Source organism: Mus musculus, chromosome 14 (assembly GCF_000001635.26).
Source record: "Mus musculus strain C57BL/6J chromosome 14, GRCm38.p6 C57BL/6J".
Classification (NCBI taxonomy): domain Eukaryota; kingdom Metazoa; phylum Chordata; class Mammalia; order Rodentia; family Muridae; genus Mus; species Mus musculus.
Genome location: NC_000080.6, coordinates 32,853,764 through 32,878,949, shown reverse-complemented (window position 1 = coordinate 32,878,949; position 25,186 = coordinate 32,853,764). Strand labels below are relative to the sequence as shown.

Below are 25,186 nucleotides of genomic sequence, written 5' to 3'. Positions count from 1 at the left end.
AGTGTGGCCCTGCAGACCTTGGCTGGGGAAGGAGGAGCCCTGGAGCACGGGAGTTAGAAACAAAGCTAGGCAATGTAGCAAGGTGGTGTCACAGCAGAAAACAAGAGGAATGAATGGATCAGTTAGTCTGTCATATGGTGTGGTATGGTGTGGTGTGGTGTGGTGTGGTGTGGTGTGGTGTGGTGTGGTGTGATGTGGTGTGGTGTGGTGTAGTATGGTGTGGTATGGTGTGGTGTGGTGTGGTGTGGTGTGGTGTGGTGTGGTGTGATGTGGTGTGGTGTGGTGTAGTATGGTGTGGTATGGTGTGGAATGGTGTGGTGTGGTGTGGTGTGGTGTGGTGTGGAATGGTGTGGTGTGGTGTGGTGTGTATGGTGTGGTATGTATGGTGTGGTATGGTATAGTATGGTGTTGTGTGGTATAGTATGGTGTGGTGTGATATGGTATGGTGTGGTATGGTACGGTATGGTGGGGCATACATACTAGGGAAACAGGTTACTCAAAAAGAATTGAAAACACAACCATGATACCATTACATGTTGGAAACTTTGGAAGAGGCCAGGGACAGGAGCCCCTGTCCCGCTCAAGCCCCCTTTCCTCTCTGAAGCCTCCGAAGCCATGGAGATGCAGCAGCACAGCAGCCACAGAGCTCGGCTCTGCACGGCTGGCGCTGGACTTGCACCCCGTGGGGTTTATTTTACAGCCTTTCTACAGGAAAAGCGCAGGACTCCTTAAGCAGAAGATGAGTCTTAGCTTCTGTCAAGAAGAGCAGATGTCTGAACCCTGCTGCCTGATATCTGAGCCTTGCTAATTTATATCCAGAAAGAACATGTGCCACCCTGCCTCGGTTTCCCCTGACTCTATTCTGCACAGATCCATGTAAGAAAAAGAGGTGATCAGGAAAAAAGCAAATAAGGTGTCAACGGCCCCTTTGTCCCTAATTCAAAGTTAACAGGCTCACTGTCAGTCCTTACTGAAGGACCAGATAACTCCCAAGGGGGAAAAATTAAAATGTAGCTGTGTTCGTTCTCACTGTATAGATCTGGATCTGCAAGTCGGAGGAGGAAGGAGGAACCCAAGACACAGAGACCTCTGTTCCTGCTCTGAGGCTGGCCTGTCACTTCCTTTCCCCCTTGCCTCTCCAAGATTCAGGTCAAAGGCAGCCTCTCTTGAGGCTGGGACAGAGCCACATAAGTCAGCAATGGCCCTCAGTGACCTCCCCAGGGTCTTTCCGATAAACAGTGAGCCTCAGCTATGTCCAGCTTTTGTCCACTCTTGCCTTTTGCACGTAGGCTAAGTAGAATTCTAGCAAACAAAGCAAACAAAGCAAAGGACTAAAAAGAGATAAACGTCCCAGGGTGCCTGGCGGTGGCAAAGGAAGTTCATATTCCTCAAGGGAGCCAGAGACAGAATACAAGGATCAGCATTCTGAAGTAGGGAACACTGAAGCTCAAGACAAAGTTACTCACTCAGTCTTGTTCAGCATCCGCCTTTCTGTCCCCTTTTGCCATTTCAATCAGGAGAAGGTTACCCAAGAGTTTAAATCACTCACTCATCTTTTACATGTAAAACATGTCCTGGAACCTCTTTCTAAGTCTGTACACTGAAACACAGGTGAGACATCAAAGCAGAATCTGGCAGGGCCCTGAAATCCCTGGGCAATCATTGGCCAGTTCCTGAAATCCCTGGGCAATCATTGGCCGGTTCCTGAAATCCCTGGGCAATCATTGGCCGGTTCCCTCTCCACTTTCTCATTACCGCCCTCCCCCCTCTGCTGGACCACATGGCCAACTTGCAGGTCCTTGATTTTTTTAAGTTTCTTTTCCTCTTCCTTAGGGCTGAGCTGCCTTCCATGCTGACATAGTAGGGTCCATTATGTCTCTTGAAGCCCTCCTGTGGGTCAAGCAGCCTCCACAAAGTGACCTCTCTCAAGTACCTCCCAAAGCTATACACTTGTCCCTGCCTTCCTCCCACGTCAAGGGCACCTGCTCTACAGCACACCCTTTATATGTTGTCTTCTCGTGCTGCCCACCCTGGATAAGGAGGCTGTAGTCCAAGGTCAGCAGGGATGCTGGCTGTCTACCTCATGCCTCTTTGGGCACAGGGTTCCAAGGATAGCTTTATAAAGGAAAGCTTCCTCCATGTTGGGGAGTTTACATTTTTTTACTCTCCTGACATCTTTCAAGACTAGTGGTTGGTTTGTGGTTTGGTGCAATGAGGGATGCGTCTGAGAGTTGTTTAAATTACACTCTGGTCATGAATGTGCTGCTTCTGAGTGTTTGGACCTGTTGACACCATAAACACCATGATGTGCGCTTGCTTAATTAAGCAGTAGCGCTAAATGTTTAGTAAATCTCAGTCCTAATTATCTGTTCCAGGCCTCCAGAGAGAAGGGATTTAGTTAACTTCTTCCATTGAAACCTGAAGCATCCATTCCCTGTGGTATTAAGTCGAAATCTAATTATTAAGTCCCCTCTCACATTTTGGGGTCAAATGCCCAGATGATAAATTATATTCTCATTTCATCCTTGCCCCCAAACTTTTTTCTCATAAATCGTGCTCATGTGCTTTCTCTCTTTCACTCCCTCCCTTCCTCTTTTCCTTCCTCCCTCCCCTCTCTCTCTCTCCTGCCCACCCTCTCTCTATATGATGTGTCTGGGCATGATACACTCATGTGTTCACATGTTGGCACACACATGCACAGAGATTATGGGAAGGTCAGAGGAAGACCTGGGCTGCTGTCCCCCACTTTCCAACTTATTTAAGGTGGGGGGTCCCTTGTTTGCCAAGATGTAAACCCAAGTAGTTGCCAGAAAGCTTCCAGGGTTCTCCTGACTGCACCTCTCCTCTCCCCAGCAACACTCTGGGATTAGAGGGACCCCAGTGGACGTGATTTCCAGATGAACTCTGGGAATGGAATTCAGGTTCTCACAATTGCCTGGCAAGTGCTTTGCACACTGAGTCATCTTGCCAGGTCTGCCACCGAACTCTTATGGTAACAGCATTTCTCCATTTGCTCTATCCACTTACCACGTTGAACGCTGACTTATATAACCTCAAATCAAACAACAGTCTGGCTTGTTCAACTATGCTGTTTGTGGTTAGAGTAAAACCCTGGTTAAACTGCCGGAGTCTGCAGGTTGCTGCTGTTCTGAGCATTTCACTATTGATGAATGGGATTCCCTTTAAACGGGGGTGGGGATTGGGGGGTATTTCGTCTCAAAATGTTTGGCTGCTTCTGATCCCACAGGATGGAGAGCTTGGCTGAAAAACAACTAAAGACCTTTTCCTTCCATAAACTCCTGAGATCCAAAGCCATTGCAGCCCTCACAGCTGAAGGCTAAAGTGGAAGGCAAGGTCTCACTCACACATGGGCTGTCAGGATGAGCTCTGTAACCAGTCTATCTAGCATTTGCTGGTAGCAGGACTGAGGGGAGGTCTCCTTTAGGTCGGAACCCCATGAACCCTCACCACTGCACACAGCTGAAGAAACAAGGCTTAAGGATCCCACTGTGGCCTGGAGCCATGTTAGCCAATCAAGCTATGGAATCAGCAGTTTCTGGGATGGACCTGGCCAGATCAATACCCTTAGATGAACAAGTCTAGGAACTTGTCCTGGAACACAACAAAGATCGGAAGAGTTACAGGGTGGGGAGACTCTCAAAGCTTGGAGAGAGCAGGCTGGTCAAACAAGGGAAAGGAGTTTCTTCACAGAACAGTGAACAGAAGACCAGCACAGTGGGCCTGGGGCAGAGGGAGAGGGAAAGAGCTCGCTGGGGAGGCAGCTGCGACTCTGACAGCCCAACACAGCAGACAGCAGCTTGAGTTGCAAATTGCTATGTCCAGTGCACAGAAGTGACCAGTCAGCGCTGCATGGGGAGTGCAGATGGGTTTAGTCAAGGCTTTTATATCTATAAGAGTGAAAGACCCAAGATACAATTTGCAAAACACATGAAACTCAAGAAGAAGGAAGACCAAAGTGCGGATGTATCATTCCTCCTTAGAATAGGGAACAAAATACCCATGGAGGGAGTTACAGAGACAAATTTTGGAGCTGAGATGGAAGGAAGGACCATTCAGAGACTGCCCAACCCGGGGATCCATCCCATAAACAGCCACCAAACCCAGACACTATTGCATATGCCAGCAAGATTTTGCTGACAGGACCCTGCTATATCTGTCTCTTGTGAGGCTATGCCAGTGCCTGGCAAATACAGAAGTGGATGCTCACAGTCATTTATTGGATGGAACATAGGGCCCTCAATGGAGGAGCTAGAGAAAGTACCCAAGTTGCTGGAGGAGTCTGCAACCCTATAGGAGGAACAACAATATGAACTAACCAGTACCCCCAGAGCTCGTGTCTCTAACTGCATATGTAGCAGAAGATGGCCTAGTCGGCTATCACTGAGAGGAGAGGCCCTTGGTCTTGCGAAGATTATATGCCCCAGTACAGGGGAATGCCAGGGCCAGGAAGTCGGAGTGGGTGGGTCGGGGAACAAGGTTGGGGAGGGTATAGGAAACTTTTGGGATAGCATTTGAAATGTAAATGAAGAAAATATCTAATAATAAAAAAAGAAAAGAAAAAAAAAGAAAAGAGAAAAATAAAGTCCCTCAGAAAAACTATCAAAAAAAGAAAGAGAGAGAGAGAGAGAGAGAGAGAGAGAGAGAGAGAAAGAGAGAGAGAGAGAGAGAGAGAGAGAGAGAGAGAGAGAGAGAGAGAGAGAAAGGAAGGAAGGAAGGAAGAGTGAAAGAAAATATCATTATTTTACAAAGCAACTAGCCATAAACAGGTTTGAGTCTCCCTAATGTGAAATGTTATCAGATTTCAAAGTTTTTCACATTTTCAGAATTAGAGATTCTCCAATAGTAAAGTGCAATCAAATACTCTCAAATCTGAACAAACCTAAAACCTACAACACTTCTGCTCCAAGAATTTTACATGAAAGATACTCAGTTAACCATGTTTCTAACATGCCTGAGAGATTTTGAACCCCTTAGAACAGTGGTTCTCAACTTCCCTAATGCTGTGACCCTTTAATACAGGTCCTCATGTTGTGATGACCTCCAATCATAAAATCATTTGCATTGCTATTTCATAACTGTTATTTTGGGTACTTTTATGAGTAATCATATATATATCTGTGTTTTTGAATGGTCTTAGGAGACTCTTGTGAAAGGGTTGTTGGACCAACAAAGATTGAAATCAACAGACGGAAAACCACTGCCTTAGAATATGGCCCTCTGCATATATTTAAGGTTGTGTAGCTCAGTGTTCCTGTGGGACTCTTAACTGTGGGAGTGGGGGTTGTCTCTGACTCTTGCCTGCCTTTAGGGACTTTTTCCTCCTGCTGGGTTGCCTCATGCAGCCTTGATGTGAGAATACATGCCTGGTTTTATTAGAGTTTGCTATGCCATATTTGGTTGATGTCCCTAGAAGGCCTGCTCCTTCCTAAGGGGAGGATCGAAGGGGATTAGATCTCATCTCGTGTAAAGGGGAAATGCCAGGGGCAGACTTGGGGGGATTGCAGTTGGGATGTAATATATAAGATAAGGATGAATAAAAAGAAAAAAAAAAGAATATGGAATCTTTACCTCATTTCAAAGGTGATCTTGAAATTATACTATCAACGAGAACCAGCATGCTTTGTCTCTGTCTCAAAAGACATGCATGCAGTGTTCTCAGTTTTTAGAACAAAGATACTTGTGTTGATTACCCAATAATTAGCAACTATCTAAGTGAAACCCTTAGCAACTTTATTTGATTTTTTTTCTGTTTCTTACCTTGTTTCATTTTATGCCTGTGGGTACCAAAAGCCAATGGCGTTTGGGAATCTACTGGGTTATCATGCTTGCCGGATACAGAATCTAGTCAAACTCAGAGCATCATGGATAGCCCTGAACTGTTAGGTTTTGTCAACTTGACACAACCTAAAAGGCACCTGGAAAGAGGGAACCTCAGTGGAGAAATTGCCCAGATCCAATTTACCCATAGCTTTGCCTGTGATTGTATTTTCACTGATGATTGATGGGGTGGGGGGTGGCTGGTCTACTGTGGGCAGCACCATCCTTAGGCAGGCAGGCCTGATCTCTTTAAGAAAGTCAGCTGAGCATGAGCCAGTAGACAGCATTCATCCATTGGTTCTGCTTCAAGCTCCTGCTTGTGTTCCTTCTCTGACTTCACGCAGTGATAGATTGTGACCTGGAAGTGTCACTCCTCCACCCCAAAGGAGTCCACGCAGTAAACACCAAACCAAAATATCTCACTCCATTAGCCCAACAGTGGGGTTTCCCACAGCCCCATCCTTGGACATTTCATCCACCCACAAGCCTTCATCTGTTCAACTCAGAGATCAGCTCACAGTAGTCAGAACACACGTTTATACCCCTGCAAGGAGCTTCTTGTCCAGCTCCACTCCACACTGAGTTTATTCCAAATATCTCTCTCATAACTACACTCAGTCCATTAGTCAAAGCTTTTCACTTGACAACTTCATATTGCTCTTGTCCTTTTGCCACGTTTAAGGCCCAACCTTTCAACTCTTTGAACTACAAAAGCCATACATTATGATTGCGATCTCATCTAGTTCTCAAACCTGTGTTTCCGTGAGCCAACAGGCAGATCCACCTGAAGTTGTGGGATGTGTTACAGTTTTCCAAAGCTGAAAGCCCTGACTGAGTGGTCAAATCCATCTCCAACTCACATACCAGACCCCAGTCACATGCTTGGGAATCCATGCCCTAACAATGGCTCCAGGAATGCTTCTTATCAGGCGAGGTTGTAACACTGGCCTGGAACACCCATTGGAAACTCTTCAGTGTTCGGTACAGCCCCCTTCATGACTCAGTCTGTGAGCACCTAGGTAGCCACACCCCTTCATGAGCCACCCAGTGTCAGCTCCAGCACCGTTCTCTCCTCCCTTTGTGCATCCCCACGGTGTCCTGGGTATGTCTTTACCACTGCACTCACATTGGGTCATCCCTCCTGCAGACGGATCTACCCATGTGTTCCCAGGCAACCATCATTTCAGTGGCTTGGTAAACAACTTTGTTGATGCTGCTGTGATCTTATCCTGCCCCACAACAGTCCTTGCACAGGCAACTTAGTCATCAATACAGAAATGTTGAGAGGTGGGACTTTTGAAAGATGCTCCCACAGGGTTCTCCCAAATCCATGCATGCATTAAGGACATGAACAGGAAGTTGGGTTACACAGGAATGGCTCTGTTCTAAAAGGGAGCCCTCTGCCCCTTGCTCTGCCCGGGGTCACCCTGATGAGCGGGAAGCTCTCAGTCTCAACAGTGTCATCACCATGTCCTTAACTCCTTGGCCTCTGGAACTGTGAGTTAAATAAATCTATTATATATGAGTTACCCATTCTTGGGCATTTTGTTATAGCAACAACAGCAAAAAAGAAATAAGATACACACCCAGAATCCACTTAGAGCCAAAAGGTTTTTTTTTTTTTCCAGTGCAACTTCTTCACTGAGCCAACCGTAGCTTCTTGGAACAAAAGAACAGATTCTCTGCCTGGGGTTGTAGTTCGTTTCTTTACATTTGTCTTTCTTTTGGGGGGATTGTATCTGTGTTTCTGGAAATGTGTTCTCAGAGTTGATTGTGTGGTTACCTTTACAGTGTGTGGCACCCTCATCTGCCTTCCTAGGGATGTCAGGCTGACCTGTCCATGCATAGAAATGACAACAGCTCATACACTATGGTGTCACATTGCACAAGATCATCTGATCACATCCCATTATCCCTTCACAGAGACAGCCTCCTGGCCTCCTGGTGACGATCCTACAGTGCTTAAGATTTATGCGGGCCCCCAACGTATTACTCTGCCTGTCTTCAAATTGAATCTCATTTTGTTATTTTCTGCCTGTGTTTCTTTACCTCTCTGGAAACATTTTTATTATGCTGCACTCCTTGCCAATGTTAAAAACATTTCTCAATTTTTGTACTTTATGAAAGTTTGTTAAGGCAGCATGGGTGCCCTTTTCAATGTCATTGATAAAACAACTCAGGGCCATCAAACCTAGCCTTGATCCTGATCATTGCACAGCAAGCCTTAGAAGCACTGAGACACCACGCATTGAAGAGGACTCCTTAGTGCCTGTTCTTGCTACACAAGGATTCTTGCCCAGCAAGAGGCACATGGCATAGAGGACCTTACATTTCACTTTTTTATTTTTACCTTCATATGAGAAAGTCTACACTGACAAGTTCATCTGCAATGACAGATTTTCCACAATGAGCTGAGCCCGGCCTCACTGTCCTCTGGAGGCTCAAGCACTCACTCCTAATTTCTGACTATGGATTTGTGTCACAGCACACCAGTAACCTTCAGTGTACCCAGGAGTGCTTGTCAAAACCCAACAAATGATTTGCTGACAGGCCCCAATATCTATATCTTCCCATGTCAAAATCCTTAATCTCTGTCATAGCTTAATAATTTTCCACAGAGGGGCTGGTGAGATGGCTCAGCGGTTAAGAGCGTCAACTGCTCTTCCAAAGGTCCTGAGTTCAAATCCCAGCAACCACATGGTGGCTCACAACCATCTGTAATGAGATCTGATGCCCTCTTCTGGTGTGTCTGAAGACAGCTACAGTGTACTTACAAATAGTAAATGAATAAATAAATATTAAATAACAGACAAAGATTGTTATCTCTCTCTTAAAAAAATAATTTTCCACTGAAAATGTAAAACGGCAAGCTGAAGAGTTAGCTTATTAGCATAGGCTTTACTCCCTGAAACTGCTATTTATTTCATGCACATAAGACATAGCCAGCCTTAGGAAGAAAGATCATGGTACATAGGCAATTAGGCAGGGGGTGCTGCAGATGTTGGGATGGGCTGACTCTGCTTGGATCCTGGGCTTTTCACTGTTGCTGCTTCTGTTTTTACTGTGCATGGCATTCATAATGCTTATGACAGACACATGGGTCTGCCACCCATACGATGTACCTTGGGTGTGACAGAGTGGAGGTCATGCATGATCTGTTCCGTATAGCAGCTCTTTCCCATGCTCTACCTCCCAAGGAAGCAAGTCAAAGCACAGTGGTATGAATGGCGCCATGATATCAGACTTGGCTCCACCGTGACACACACGAACACTTGGGACCCTACCTGAGTACACTGCATCCCGGTCATGAACTTTGGTTGTGCAACCCCATAATATCCACACTTTCATCTACGCAACAGCCTGGTGTGAAAGCTTCCCAGCAATGATGCTTTGCAGCCACATGATTCCCATTCTCCTCCCTCCCCTCCCAAGGGAAAAAGCTCTGGCCTTTCTGTGGGGCGACCTCTCACAGGCCCAGAAGTCATTACAGCTAAGGAAGATGGAAAATCCTAGAAAATATGAAGAATGCCAGATGGTTAGGGGCATGTGAATGTCACTACAAGCCAGTGGGTCCTCTCTCTCTCTCTCTCTCTCTCTCTCTCTCTCTCTCTGGCAGACATATAGCAAGAATGTCCAGCTAAGGGAAAAAGTTCTCTAGAACAACCCCAATGGCCTTTCTGCTGAGTTGATTAGTAGGCACCATTGATTTCTCAAATCTGGCTTTTTACTAAGTCTCTAACTGGAGCTACAGAGAGTAAATGTGATCAAGATGGAAACTCAGTGAAGCTAAATTCATGGTTGAATCATACAAAGTGCTTTAAAAGCACTGGCCACTGGGTCGTGGTCAAGAAAATCACAACATATGAAGCCACAGGCACATTGATAGGCAACTGAAGAGACAACAGATGAAGTACACAGGACCTAAGCATTCCAAAACCAACTCAACAAAAGTCAGACTCCATACTTATCATCAATAACAACTCTCAAACTGTGTCTGTGTGCACATGGATAGAAGGGAGAGCTTGGTTTTAGTTACAACAATAAGATATTAAGAAATAAAATAAAAAAGTTATATGTGTGTGTATATATATATATACACATATATATACATATATGCATACACACATATCTTATGAATATATGTATATTCATAAGATATTTTTTAAACCTGGACCAGATGAAGGAACTCAGGGCTCCTGGATAAGAACAGTTAAAGTAGTAAAGACGTGCACATTGTTACGATGATTAGGAGTTTTGCCTGCGAGAATCCACGTGCTGGAACCTTGGGGAAGGGGAGCCAGTCTGGTAGGTATCTGGGGTACTGCTGTCAGAAGGGATTAATGGTTTTTGTTTTCAGGCCCCAGTTAGTTCCTTAAAAGCTGACTGTTGCAGAGCGAACTTCAATTCCCTCTGGCTTCCTGTCTCGCCATGTAACCACCCCTTTTGCACATGCTCCTCCTATGATGCCTACTGTCAAGTTGTGCCTCAGCCAAGATGTCTCCAATCAGAGGCAAATGGGGACAGCCACCCAACCTTCAACTCTTAGACACTAAAGCTGAGGCTTATATAAACTCATTCTCCTCACTCAAACTTCAACCTCAGGCATTCTGCCATTAGCAACATAAAACACAAAAAGACAGATGTATATATCAGCACAATGATAATTTTAAATGTCAATACACCAATCAAAATCTAACACAATTTCCACAAAACTATGTAAGCTGTTTCTCAAGATTATCTTAAAGAAGAATAGCTCATGTAAGAATAATAGAGTACATGAGAAAGTCTGCAACACTGATAATGGGGGACTTGTCCCCTAGGAAGAATAGTTGGAAACAAAAGTAAATTATCTTCATATAAAAACAGACTTTAAAGGGATAAAAAATAATATTTTTAACATTAAAACTGTGACAGAAAATTGTAAATGCTTTTTAAATTTTTTACTGATTCTTTGGGACTTTCACACCATGCACTCTAATTTCTCTCGCCTCCCTGTCCCTTCATATCTGCCCATAAACACTTGTCTAAGCATGTGGTTGGAAATCCTTTCTAAGAGTAAATACCAAAAGGTACCCTGTGTAGTTAATCACATGCAAACTGCACCAGAGTAAAGACAGCGTCTGAAAAAGGAATTCCGCACCAGAAAGGGATGACACGGAAGACTACAAGCCACCACACAATTGGAGTAGCTGTACGGATAAGCCTGGTGCTTGAAGTCTTAACCAGAGCAATAAGACAAGAAAAACAGCAAAGGGTAGACAAATAGGAAAAGGAAGTCAAAGTATTCTATCTGCGCATGACAAGATTCTAAACGTAAGAGACCTCAAAGATTCCAACAAAAAAATAGACTGATAAATACTTTCATCAAAGTGCCATGATACAGAATTAACACAGAAAAATTGGTAGCCTTCATGTATAGATAGATACACACACACACACACACACACACACACAAAGAGAAACATATACCTATGATATATGTATAATATATATACATATATATACATACACACACATATATAATGTGTATATATATGTATGTATGTGTATATATGTACATATATCATACTAAAAAGAAATCAGAGAGACAATTCCATTCACAACAATCATAAAAATTTTAAATACCTGGAAATAAATATAAGGAAACAAAGGACCTCTACAATGAGAGCTTTAATACACTGAAGAAAGGAATCAAGGAAGTCAGTAGAAATTGAAAAGTTCTCCCAGTTCATGGATCAGCAGAATGAATCCTGTTAAAATGGTCACCCTACTTGTGGTGCTTTGAATGAGAATGATCCCATAGGCTCATTTATTTGAATACTTAGTTACCAGTTAGAGGAATATTTTAGGGAAGATTAAGAACTGTGGTCTTCTTGTAGTAGGTATGGTCCTTTGGAGGAGACATGTCACTGGGGGTAGGTTTTGAGGTTTCAGAAGCCCATGAATTCTAGGCCCAGTCTCTCTCTCTCTCTCTCTCTCTCTCTCTCTCTCTCTCTCTCTCTCTCTCTCTCTCTGCCTACTTCCTGTAGATCAGAATGATCAATCCTCAGCTACTGCTCTGACACCATATCTGTCTACTCATGCCATGATGATCATGGACCAACCCTCTGAAACTGTAAGCAAGCCTCCAGTTAAATGCTTTCTTTTCTAAGGGTTGCCTTGTTCATGGTGACTCTTCATAGCAATAGAACAGTAACTAAGACAGTACCAAAAGCAATCTACAGATTAGAGCCAATGCAGTTCCTATCAAAATACCAGATCCTTTCTTCACAGACAAACAATCTCAAAACATGTGTGGAAACACCAACAACCAAACCAAAGCAATGCTCAACAAAAGCAATGTCGCCATGTCTAACTTCCAGTCACACAGCAGAGTATTCGCAATAAAAATAGCATGGTGCTAGCACAAAACAGACACACAGATCAATAGAGTAGAATAGAGGAGCCAAATACACTCCATGGGACTACAGCTACCTGATCTTGACCAAGACATTAAAACACACACACACACACACACACACACACACACACACACACACACACACACACACACACACACACACACTGGGAAAAAGACAGAACCTTCAGCAAATAGTACTGAGAAACCAGGACTTCAACAGACAGAGAAAGAAGGAAAAACCCTCTGTATCCTTACTGCTCACCCTGTACCAAACTTACCTCCAAATGGATAAAGGATTTCATTAAAAAACCTGATACCCCAAACCTATTAGAGAAAAATGCAAGGAATATGCATAGGTAAGGACCTTGTGAACGGAACGATTCTGTGCAGGAACTAAGAACAACAATTGACAAATGAGAGCCCAGGAAACTAAGGGCCTCTGCCAGCAAAAGATAGAGTCAACTCAAAGAGACAGCCTGCACAATAGAAGAAACTCTTTGCAGCTACACAGAGGATCAGTGTCTGGACTACACAAAGAACTCAAAGAACTGAACTCCAAGGAAATAACACAACTAGAAAAAGAATGGACTGTGGAACTGAACAGAAAGTTCTCAGAAGAAGAACACAAATGGCTAGTAAGCACTCTTGAGACCTCAAGATCCTTAGGCATCAAAAAGTGCAGATTAAAACCACATTAAAGCCTCCATCATGCCCCAGTAAGAATAGCTGCCAGGACCCCAAATAACAAGTACCCACGTGGGTACAGGAGAGGGGGATGCTTATATGGTGTTGGTGGAAGTGTACAGAGGTGTAGCCACTTTGGAAATCAGTATGGAGGTTTCTCAAGAAACTAGAAAGAGATTTCAATAGGACCTGGCTCTACCACTCCACCATGTATCTAGGGGTCTTCGTATCCTACTAGAAAGACACTAAGATGCATACACTCTTAAACAAAGGATTCTACATTGCAGGACCAAGTGATCATCTGTGCTGTTTGCCTCCTCGGCCACTGTATTTTTTTTTTTTTTTTTGGTTTGGTTTCCTATGCCAAAATACATATTTATATTAGCAGTCATTTGTTTTCTTGAATTAATTTACTTAAGGGGGGAAGTGCACAGCATTTTTGCAAACACATCATACTATAAACCATAACACCAACTCCAAAGACAAGTGGCTGCTTCAAAGACCCCCCACGTAGATTACCTCCCTTTAACACAGTCCCTTTCACAATGGAAAAGAGTCACCTTTTAAACAGCTTACCAAAACAATATAGTTTGAAGGCTTTCGTGCCATATATTGTGTGTGATAAAATTAGCATCCCTTTCATATTATAAACAAACAGCTATACTCTGTGAATCTCTTAACCATGTGTGGAATCAAACCCAAGTTGGATGCTCTTAAAGACATAACTCACCTCCTATCTGCCTGCAGGAAGCTAGGGCTACCCCGGTGCCTTTACCTTCCTCACAAACTTCACAGTTAGCCAAGACCCAAGCCTGGCAGCAGATCAGGAACTCAAAGCAGTACCACTTAGAGGACTGGAAGTTTATATCCGGCTCTCCCACCACACACTTGGTTTTGGGTATCAGGCACCCCTAGTTAAAGTGGTCACAGAGACACGGCTCTGAACAATAGACTGGGAATTGTCAAAGCCCTGCCTCCTAACCAAAGTCTAGTCTAGTTCCTTGGGGACTTTCTCAGTGAGGTTCAACCTTGGCCTAGGAACAGTGGAACAGACACAGTAACTAACAGTTCACTGCCATGTGCCTGCGATGATGCCCTTGCCATACAGAGCTCACCTGAGGAAAGCCAAGATGTCCAAAGATCACTGTCTTCCTGGTCATACCTGAAGACACGTCATCTTCTAGCCTCTTCGAGAAGGAAGGATCCTCCCGGAAGCTTCTTATACACTGGACACTTCTGCATGGGCCAAATGCCCCAGCTACTTTTTAGTGTCACCGCCCTTTGAGTCTGAAATGTCCCCCAAGTGGTGAAAGCTTGGCCTCGAGCTTCTGGTATCGACTGAGGAGCCAGTAGACACTGAGCAGTGACACTGAGCAGTAGAACCTCGCTGGGGAATGGGTCCCTGGAGGTATACTCTCCCTGGCCTCTTCCTACAGTGCCCTTGGCTGTGTGTTGGCTGTGATGTGAGCAGCTGCCCTCCACCATCACATCCCTCCCTCTTCCATGATAATCTGGCCAAGCAGCTGCATCCTGAACACCAAAACAATAAACCGGAATCAATCTGTCCTCCCTTAGATGGTTTTTGTCTGATACTCAGTCACAGCACCAAGAAACGTAACAGAGACCATTGCTCCCTGTAACTTGTATACTGCCCCAACTCGGTGACTTATGTCCCACAGTCCCCACCTCCCACCTCCCTCATTCTCTCTGGAACCACAAAGTCCCAGTCCAAGTCCACAGTAAGCACAGCTCAGGCCATACCCTCACACGCCTCTGTCCAAAGTAAGTAGGGGCTAGATTTCTTTATCTGACAGCATACAAAGTTCAATATTTCAGGCAGGACATGACTAATACGGAGGTAGTCACTCACTCTGTTGTCCCTGCCTCCATATCTACCTTCCACATCAGCCAGTGTCCAAGAGCTGTCCTCATCCTCATAACTTGACTCACAGGCATTTGGCCCACAGAGGCCACAAGACGTGGACTAACTATACTAGCAGAGCCAATGAGGCGACCAGCATTTACATACTGACTAACGCCAGGACCACCTTCTACCACACACTGCGCCTCCTCCGAGATGCCAACAGCGTTCTCACCTCTCATTTCCGTCGCCGAGGAGCCATTGGACCAGGCTGTCCACTTGTTGCGGTGCTTGCTGATTTCTTGCACTTTGCAGACATACTGCCCTTGATCTGTGGGCCGGAGCGTCAGGACAGACAGCCTGTACAGCACCCCTCGACGCTCCTCGAGCAGGCGTAGCCTCTGCTGGTTGGCAGTCCGGCTGAAGTTCCCATAGTACTGAATTATCCGGAGCTTCGTCATCTTCACCATCAAGGCCTCCTGGGAGCCGTCAGGGGCGAAGAACCAGCGCACGGCCAGCAAGCTGTCCTTCCGTCTCTTCTGGGAGACGTGGCAGAGGAGGGTGGCATTTTCCCCTTCCAAGTAGTCCACCACAGGTCCTGGGGACACCGTGACATTGAGAGCACCACAGACTTCTGCAATGGAAGAGGATGGAAAGGTGAATGAAGGCCGCAGCCTGGGTTTGTGCAGCCAGGCCATTCCCAGAAGCCAGGGTCAAGCCACATGCTATTGGCGTCTGGATGCTCTGAAGGGGCAGAGGCAGTGGTCTTGGCACTCTCTATACTTCCCAGCCTCACCATGACCAGGAAACACCTGGAATTCTGAAGCATCTTTTGGGGTACTGGGAGAGCCCCATATCCCTTCTAGTTTCAGTCTCCTTCCTTCGTCTTATTTTACTTTAGCTTGTTTGTATGCTTCAGTTCAGACCATAGATCCTGAGTCCAAAGAAGCCACTAAGAATCCCTTCTATGGGCCTTATGGCTTCCACATTCCTATATGCGATGGTCTCACTCACATGGCATGCCAAACACTGGCCATCTGAACAGACACATTCTCAAAAGTGTTTTAATGTGCCACAGAAATGCAAATTATACATATGAATCAAGACTTGGAGAATATCTTGAAAACTCAGCTCACACCTCATCTTCTCCACGAACCTCCCCAAGTTGTGTTTTTATCCATGTTGACAGGACTGTGGGTCAGAGGCAGGTGGGAGATGCATCTGCAATGGCTTGTCAGCCAGGAGACTGAATCTGTCTGCCTCCCTTCCTGCTCACATTCTTAGTAGTGGTGAGTCCAGCTCTAGGCAGTAATGGCCAAGCAAAGGGTGACCCTAGTGCTAGTGCACTGGAGTGACAAGGAATTTCCAATGGCTTCTTTGGACTCAGAAACTATGGTCTGCACTGAAGCATACAAAATGAAGAAAAAAATGAAGAAAAAAAGGAGCCTCTAGAACCAGGATGGATATGGGACTCTCTCAATACCCCCAAAAGATGCTTCAGAATTCCAGTCCTTTACACTACAAGCTGTCCTTTGATTTCTTATTGTAAACTAACCCAGAGGAGCCCACACCTAGCTACAGTTCAACTCCTGAACTTCATTGGAGACACCAGACCAGCTGAACCCAAAGAAGCCGAACACTGGTTCCTTTCCCATAAACCGATCCCATGGTGCACCATGGGTGATACAGCACAGCCAGGCCACCCTGAAGCTCAGGGGAGGGGCCATGTCAGATGCGGGTATCCTCAGAACCGTTCTAACCCATAGCTTTCTGCAGGCATCCCAGGTTAGCACCAGACATCACGTGTGAAGATAGGGGTGCTTTAGAGACCTAGCCAAATGCTTTCACAAAACACCCATCCTCATAATGACAGTAACTGATTGAGTGAACAGATTCATCTGTTTCTGAGGACAGAGTCCTAACCAGTTCTTTAAAGCCTCATCTCTCAGGAACTCATAACGGAGATCAAATCCCAAACTCAGTTTCTGAGGGGATAAGCCTCATTCAAACCCCGGCAGTCATGTTCTTGGTTATTTTCAATAGCTTGTCATTTGAAAAACTGTGTTTTAAGGATTGGTCTTCTATCCTTTGGCCTTCTTAGAAGCTGGGTGCTAAACTCAGAACCCTCCAGAAGAATGGAGAACTTTAACTCAGTAGCATCCATCAGTCCCCTTTGTTGTGTGAGGTAATATCCACAAGGGGGTTAGGACAATACGCATTAGGGAGCATTCCTCAGTACTCAGCACCATGCCAGGCTTTGGTTGATGTAATAGCAGATGCAGCAGACTCAAGGGGAGAGGCTACCGGATGCTGTGCTCTGTGTGAAGTCCCCAATCCTCTCTTTCCAGCCAACAGGCCCCTGAGAAGTCCTGCCTGGGGACCTTGAGTGTCACTTTACATGGCAAAAGCTGCTCTGTACTGATTCAGATAAATCAAAGCTCTCAGGCTATCTGGGATGTCCCCTGGGATGCTCTCTGCAGTCCCCAGGAGCAGCACCTTTGCTGTGGGAAGTCAACCACAATGAAGCAGAAGTGGCCCACATCTTCCGTGCATCTCGCCCACCTGGCTGGCACCTAGCCGGTATGAACAGCACTTCCTCCTGATGGCCGAGGCTCATCCGAGGGCAGATAGCCTCATGTGGGAGATCCCTGGTGGATAAGGAGGGCAGCTGGGACCCCTGGCTGACCTCCATTCCATTAGCCACGAAGAACTGGACGGAAGAGAGAGCACCAAAACACAGCAGCTGGCTTACAGAATCCAGAGCCAGCCGGACCCACCCCCAAAGGCTCCCCACTGGAGCCAGAGGGGCTGGGAAGAGAGGAAATGGAAACAACATGGGTGGGATGATAGCAAACCGAACCCTGAACTCCAGGCTCCTCCTGGTAACTCCACATGAAGAGGGGATTATTTATAGTGACTGAAACCTAGAGAATGTGCCAAGTGTTCCAGCCCCCATGGGAGGCCAGATTCCATCCTGGAGGCCAACTAGTACCCCTCCCCCTCCTGTCATCCTGTGGCTCAGGCTCAAAGCCCTATCTCAAGCTTCAGAAAGCAAAGGGACTGGGGGGGGGGGGGGTGGAGGTGGGGTCCAGGGTGTCATTCTCTCTCCAGCAGTGTCCTCTTCTGCCTTCTGTCCATTTTCTTACAGATGCTCCAAACATCAGTGTCTTCTATAGGAGTGCAAGGGCATTCATTTGCTGATGGCTGAATTGTGCATCTTAGGCTATTCATTCTTCCTGAGTTCTAACCCCTAGTACTTCCAAATGTGAGTGTACTGGGAGGTAAAGTCTAAGTTAAGTGAGATCCTTAAGGTGGACCCAGTGACAATGCGAAGCAATGTGACTGATGTGACTAAAAAGAGCTTGGAACACAGAGTCACGCAGTTGAAGAAGATACCACAGCAGCCAAGCAGAGAGAGGCCTGGGACAACCAGACTCCGAAGTCACCTTGACCTCAGATTTCACCCCCTTGTCAATCAATACAAGTTTGTTATCAAGGCCATTTGGTACGGAAGTAGGCAAACGCATACAGCCCTCTTGATGAAAGTGCACTCCAACCTTTCACCTTCAACCCATCCTCACACACACACACATAAACACACACACACACACACACACACACACACACACACACACGGAGACGTTGAAGCTGACGTGGCTAAGCACCTCACACTCTGTCAGAAAAGCTTTGCCGAAAGTCACAGGCTCTCAGAAGTAGGATCCCCTGTCCAAGTCAGGGGCCATGGGCAGCACCATCCAGCCCTGGAACGGGCGGCTCCATATGCCAAGTGTATAGGTATGGAGGCTTGGTTTATGTGCAGACACCTGCAGCTCAGACCCAGCCAGGATGGGAGGAAGTGCAGGTAGGGGGCCTGACAAGCATAAGCCCCGAGTTTAAGGTGCTTATTTCAATCTTTGTGGAGAGAAGCTGACAGTTCTTTCCCACTGTATCACTGTGTCCCCTGTGGCTCAGCAGAAAGGGGCCAGGGGAAGCAATGGGAGGCAGGACAATGGAAAGTGGGTGCACCGGCCAGACAGACTGACGGACAAAGCATGCAAGAGCTGTGGGCAGGAAAGCACACTGCGTGCATGCTGACTCAGCATGAGGATGCTGACTCAGCATGAGGGACGGCCCAGGCAGATGTCACTTACCCCTCCCCCCTCCAGCTGACACAATGTAGCAGCTAGGCAGGGCTGACCCTCACTCTCTGACCTAAGAAACTGACACATTAGCCTGAAGCAGAAGACATGTTTCCTGAGCATAGACTGCAGAGAGCTAAGGTGAGGAATGGGCTCCACCACACCCCTGCACTCCTGGTTTCTGCTTCCCTTTTGTGTCTTCTGCCTCCATTGACTTTACGGAGCTAAGAGGCCAGTGAGGCAGCTCCTGATTGGGACAAGGAGGGAGAATACAACCGCAAAGTTACCAGCTACGGAGGAAACATGCAGGGTTTTAAAAAACCCTGGAACCAAAACAAACAAAAAGCAAGCAAGAAAGAAAAAAATTCAGCCCTGAAACGACCTTGATCCTTGTCTTGGGGTTACAGAGACCTAAGAATATGGTCATGAGCTGAAGGCTATCTTGGAAATTAGTAAAGCCAAATTTCAGCAGCCTCCAAGAGAGAGGGTCTCACTATCCAGAGGCCCACAGCAGGAAGAACCAGGTGCAGGCTAGAATTGAAAAGATGGGTATCCTTTTTTGTACTACATCCCATTGTGGCCCAGTCTGAAACCCCTTCCTGTACATAGTCCTCTAGAGAGGATTCCTCGCCCCAGTCAAAGGCCAGTTCTTAAACAAGAAAGGTGGCAATACAGAAATGGATGGCACTGATCCAAACAGAAGGACAAGCTTCCTGCAGCCGTGGTTCCATTCCTTCTACAAGCACGTTCTCTGATGTTCCAAAGCCCCAGGCATCCCTTGAGGGCTGAGAACTGGGAGTCACACGGTCCCAGGCCTGTTGAGTGGCCAGAGAAGAGGAAGAAAGAACACAGCAGAAGGGGGAAAAGAGCACAGAAAGGAAGGGCCGAGGGGCTGGGTAGAGAGCCTGGGTGGGTGTCCTGTGATGGCCTGGCTGGAAATCTGCTTCTGTTGGGAATGGGGCGCTCAGAGCCTGGGCTTCTTCACCCACAGTGGTGAACAGGAAGTGATGTGGTTCATGGCTAGTGCAAGTGAGCTATAGTATAAGTCTGTATGTGTGAACTGTGGAAAGAGCAGCAGGAAGGGAGCCTACACTATCCTGGATCAGGGTAGGCTCCATGCGTGCAAGAGCTGCAGGCACACAGATGGCTCCTGCGATGCCCACTGGCGTTAGCCTTTACTGATCATTTCATGAAATTTTTATATATTTTGAAGAAGATCCCCTATGTTTCTGTTTCTCACGGGTCCCACAAGTTACACTGCCGTTTGTGCTTCTCCATGAACCTCGGGTCCCTGGGAACGAGATTCACAGTCTAGCCCCTGCTTTGGGATTTGGTAACGCCGTGAAAAGGAAGAATACAGACAGCTCTCTGAGATGATACCCATGGAGGCCCAGAGTGCAGAGTCTTCTCATGAAGCAGCAGCAGCCTCAGCTGCAGGAAGCAAACACTTCCTTCTCCCAGGATGCAGAAATGGCCACGCGCGCGGCTCCAGCTCGGTCAGCAGGCCATGAAGGTGCGCTTGGTACTATGGCTTGTCATCCCCACTGCCTAAAGACATCCTCCACTGTCTCTAGGATCCAGGGACTTCTAAGTGACAGACAGCAAACCTCTGAAGCACACTGCTTTGTAGCATCATGGGCTGCTGAGGAGGGGCAATAAGCAGGGAGGCCTCCAAACCTAGCCCACCAGTTATCCACTGTGAGTCATCACCTATAACTACCTCCAGGTCAGGGCAAATACTGCCTTGTTTTGTGACAGAGGAAGAAACACGCTCAAGTGAACTTCAGGCCAAATGTAGTTCTAAGGCAATTAGATGTATCTCCCCAGTGTATCCTCATTAGCTGCTAATTCTCATTTTACAGCCAAGATGGAGGTCCAGAGAAGCTGAACAACTTGCTCAAGCTCACACAGCGCATAGCAGAGATGAAATTCAAAACTACGGGATCTGACTTCAAAGACGACTGGTAGTCACTGCTCTGAACCACAGCTTGGCTTTTAATAAGTACTTGAACTGATAGTTTTCTTTTCTGCGAGATGAATGGTGGGACTGGGTGACCAATAAGCTCCCACTCTACCCCTAAATGAAGGCCGAAGACTGTGCAGGCCCTGAGAGTGGGTTTATACGTGAAGTATGTTGGCCTTTCCCTTGCAGATGGAGGTCAGGAGCCATAGGGGAAGCATCTGGTGGAGTGAATGACAGACCCAGGTGAAGGATGATAAGCAGGAGCTACAGGGTGACCCTGGGTACATCCAGGTTGGAATCTAAAGGGTTCAAATTTTCATACCTGTCCCTCTCGTTCTTTGTTTTTAAAATGGGGCTAAAACTGCGCTGTCCTTAGAGGTTGGTGGACTGATAAACTGAGCCAATGTTTTACGCAGTATTTGGATTGATAAAACCTTGATGTTCTTACTTTGAAACACCACTGTGATTAAATGAGATAGTGTACACCTCTTGCTGGTAGTCACCTGGGAAGGGAGAGTCACTAATATACCTTTTGCTGGGGACGGAGCGAAAGAGGTTCTTCAACCGCTGTAAGTGGGAGCCATAAAACTGTGCAAGCCAACAGAGGTGGCCCCCAAAGAAGTGTGTTTGTGGGAAAGGATTCTGATGGATGACACCCTGTCTAACCAGATTTGACCATCTCAGAAGACTCACTAGTAAATCCTCAGTGCCCAGTAGGCTGGGAAGATCCGGTCGCTCCTGACCTCATTTCGGAGCGTCTCCAAAGATAGTTAAAGGAAAGTTGGTGCTGGCAGCAGCTGCGGGTCTCGACTACTACGAAAGACAGAAAGAAGGCGCCGACTTGGGGCTCTGATCGGGCTGGCTTCGCCCTGAGCTCCGCGGCCTGCGACTCAGAAGGGACCAGGAGCTGTCCCGAGAGCAGGTCCCCATCGCGGGACACGGGCAGGACTAGGGACCGGAGGAGACCTGAGTCGGCGCCGCCGTTGCGCCGCCAGGATCGCGGGGTACGAGTGAGTCTCCAGGACCCCATGTAACCCTGGCCTCCCCTCCCGCTCGAGCCCCGGCCTCCCGCGCAGCCGCCCGCCGCGCCGCGCTTACCCGGGGCCGGACCCAGCAGCACGGCCGCCGCCAGCGCTAGGAGCCGCAGCCGCATCTTCCCGCCGCCTCCGCCCGGCGCTGTGACCCGGGAGAGCGCCGCCGCCCGCCGGGCCCGGCCCGCCCCTCGGCCTCCAGCCACAGTTCGGGCCAGCGCTGCTGGGTCTCTGGGTCTACGCCGAGCTGGAGGAGCGGCCTCTCCATCCACTAACTGGGCCAGCCCACGGTGTCCCCTTTCACCACGCCCACGTCTCAGATGAGAAAACTGAGGTGACCCTGGAGATTCACGTTGTACAGAGCTAAGGCGTCCAGGAGGACGTTGTAACGTTGGACGTTGTCCAGGAGACCTTTAGCTCTCCTTGTTCCAAACCCAATTATTCCTAAGAAGGATCCAGAAACTTAGGTACTGGGTTCATCTACAAACCCTGAGCCTGGACAGCACACACACCAGGCATTCCCATCGAGAAGGCTCACAGCAGCTGAGAAACAACTTTCCACTGCTGCCTTGAACTTGGAGAAGGAGATGGGGGCTGGGTGAGGATCCCTGGAAAGTTAAAGGGTTCCCACAGAAGAGTTCAACTTTCCAGGTGAGAGCCTAGAATGTCTGTCATCTCCACGTGCCTCTGAGTCTTCCATCAGTTGCTCTGCTGCAAAGAAATGGTCCCACCCTTGCTACGTTGTTTACCAAATCAGGCTAAAGTTTGACACCCAATGCCTGGTGGTGAACATCAGCAGTCATTTTGTGCTTTATTTGGGGTTCCTTTGTGTGTGTCCAGGATGGGGGTTGGGGGTTCAGAAAACACCACCAGTCAAGTAGAACTTTGTTAAAAGTGGTCCTTGGGGGTGGGCAGGTGGATGAGCAAGGGGGAGGGAGGGTGGGATAGGGGTTTCTGGAGGGGAAACTTGGAAAGGGGATAACATTTGAAATGTAAATAAATAAAATATCCATTTTTTTAAAGTGGTCCTTGGAAGTGGGAGGAGGAGGAGTGGGAAGAGGAGCAAGGGGAAGAGGAAGAGAGAGAGGAGGCAGAAGAGGAGAAACAGAAGTCCCACATCCTTCCACTTCAAGGGCCTGAGGAAGATGGGGAGGGGTGGAGCAAAGCAAGAGAGGTCCTGCCAGGGGGTACTGACCCAGCCAATGGCTACCGACTCCGGGGCAGCTTCAGGGTGGACTGTCCACTCTTTCTGGTTATGTCAGTGGGCTTTGCCCTCTGGGACCTGATCCCAGGGAGAGCCTTCCATGCAGCACAGCTTCCTAGGGACTGGACTTAGCACCAGGAAAGCCAGGATGGAAACAGCAGCTTCCTCAGAAAGCCAGGCCTGCGGAAGCTGAGCTGCTGGGTCAGGCACCAGGGCAAGAAGTAAGGCGACATGAGTGTCATCCCAACTACAAAGAAGGTGGAGGTTTGTTAGTGTAGTCAACTTAACAAGACCTTTTCTACTTTGAATCCCTCCCGGTCAAAGGGTGGTGATGGTGCAGTGCTTGCACCATCAGTAATAAACACATACACATACACACGCACACACACAAAGCAGGGGGACAGAGTTTATGGTCAAACTGAGTCCTACAGTCCAAGAATGCAAACATCCTTCCAAGACGTCCATAAAACAGCACAGAAACTACTCTGCAGGCATGAATAAGTCAGTGACATATTTGATTCCTTCTGTGAGGCCCCAGGTTGAATAAACTGAGGTTCAAAGTGGACCCAAAACATGTCCAGGTTTCTATGGACACGTGGGTTTTTTTTTCTTTGTATGCTCTCTCGAGTGTGCGTGCGTGTGTGTATGTGTGTGTGCGCGTGTGCGTGCGTGTGTGTGTGTGTGTGTGTGTGTGTGTGTGTGTGTGTGCACGTGTGTGTGTGCACGTGTGTGTGTGCACGTGCGCGAGTGCCCATGCATTCATATACACAGACCAGAACATTACCATCACCTGTCAAAATAGAGCCACCAGCTGGGACCCAAGTTTCAACACTTTCCTGTGGGGGACATTTTATAGTCAAACTATAGCAATAAGTGTTACTTTGGTGCCAGGGACTCTGCAGGCTAGCTGGGTACAACAATCTGGTCCAGTCCCTAGGAGGCAGAAAAAAGAGAACCGTAGATCAAAAGGATCTCGAGCAAGGGAGTTAGAATAAATCATATAGACCTGTGAGAGGCCACCTGTATAAGTGACCAGGGGAAAATGTGCCTCTGACCATCAGTTTTCAAATACAAGATGAAGCACCTCAGGCCAGCCTTGCACTCTTAATGAATAAAACCACCACTGAGCAAAAAGAAATAGGAGATGCACAAAATAGAGGCAGTTAAAAAGACCCAGGTATTGTGGATCCTAAAATAATTGCCGAGAAAGATATTACTGAGAAAGAGATTACTGACAGTGTTGAAAATTTTATTATGCTACTGTGTGCTACATGAGTGGTACTCCCTGGATATGGTTCTGAAAACAACGTGTTGATGTTAGCACTTGGGGTCTGGTGTTAAGAGACATGACAGACTACTCTTAAATAAACAAGTAATTGAAATAAAATAAGTATCTATAGCATGTACTCTAAAGTGTGTGTAGAGAGACTGACATGCAGAGAAGGGCCCGGCGAGGAGATGAGACACTAGGTAAACAGCATACAGACTTTAACGTTTAACTGCAACTTTTGTTGTGTTTCGAAGTAAAATCTAGAAATGACCATTTGTTTATGGCCAGTGCAGTGGCCAGTGCCTGTGGTCCTAGCTACTTGGGAGGCTGAGGCAGGAGGATTGCTTGAGTAGATTAGTTCAAGGTCAGCCTTAACAATAGTAGATATCATCTTTAAAAATAAAATGTTTGGGCTAGTGAGATGGCTCAGAGGGAGTGGGGCCTCTCCTAGAAGCCTGAGAGCTGGAATATTGATGTCTAGAACCCTCTAAAAGCCAGCAGGGTGTGGCAGCCCATCTGTAATCTGTATTCCTACTGCAAGGTGGGCAGAGACAGGAAATCACTGAAACAAGCTAACTAGCCAGACTGGCAGAAAAGAAAAACTTCAGGTTCAACACAAGGCCAGCCTCAATATACAATGGAGAGAACGATTAAGGAAGATAATGTCACTGTTGAGCCTCCACTCATATCATGTGTGTGTGTGTGTGTGTGTGTGTGTGTGTGTATACACACATTCATATATGTATATGTTTGTATGTATGTGTGTGTGCCACACAAATGCAAAACACACTCACAC

General features: G+C 47.0%; 1 protein-coding gene across 2 annotated transcripts in view; it reads right to left on the bottom strand.

The window, feature by feature from the left end:
- The window catches only part of Vstm4 (V-set and transmembrane domain containing 4), an 82,736-nt gene extending 60,542 nt beyond the window's left edge, over positions 1-22,194 (bottom strand). For both annotated transcript variants that reach the window (NM_178791.5, NM_001361602.1), the window contains exons 1-2: positions 21,984-22,194; positions 15,019-15,417 (exon numbers count right to left, since the gene is read on the bottom strand). In NM_178791.5, coding sequence (NP_848906.1) covers positions 15,019-15,417; positions 21,984-22,038 — 454 coding nt within the window. In that variant the 5' untranslated portion in view covers positions 22,039-22,194. The remainder of the gene's footprint in view (positions 1-15,018; positions 15,418-21,983) is intronic.
- Between the last annotated feature and the right edge of the window lie 2,992 nt (positions 22,195-25,186).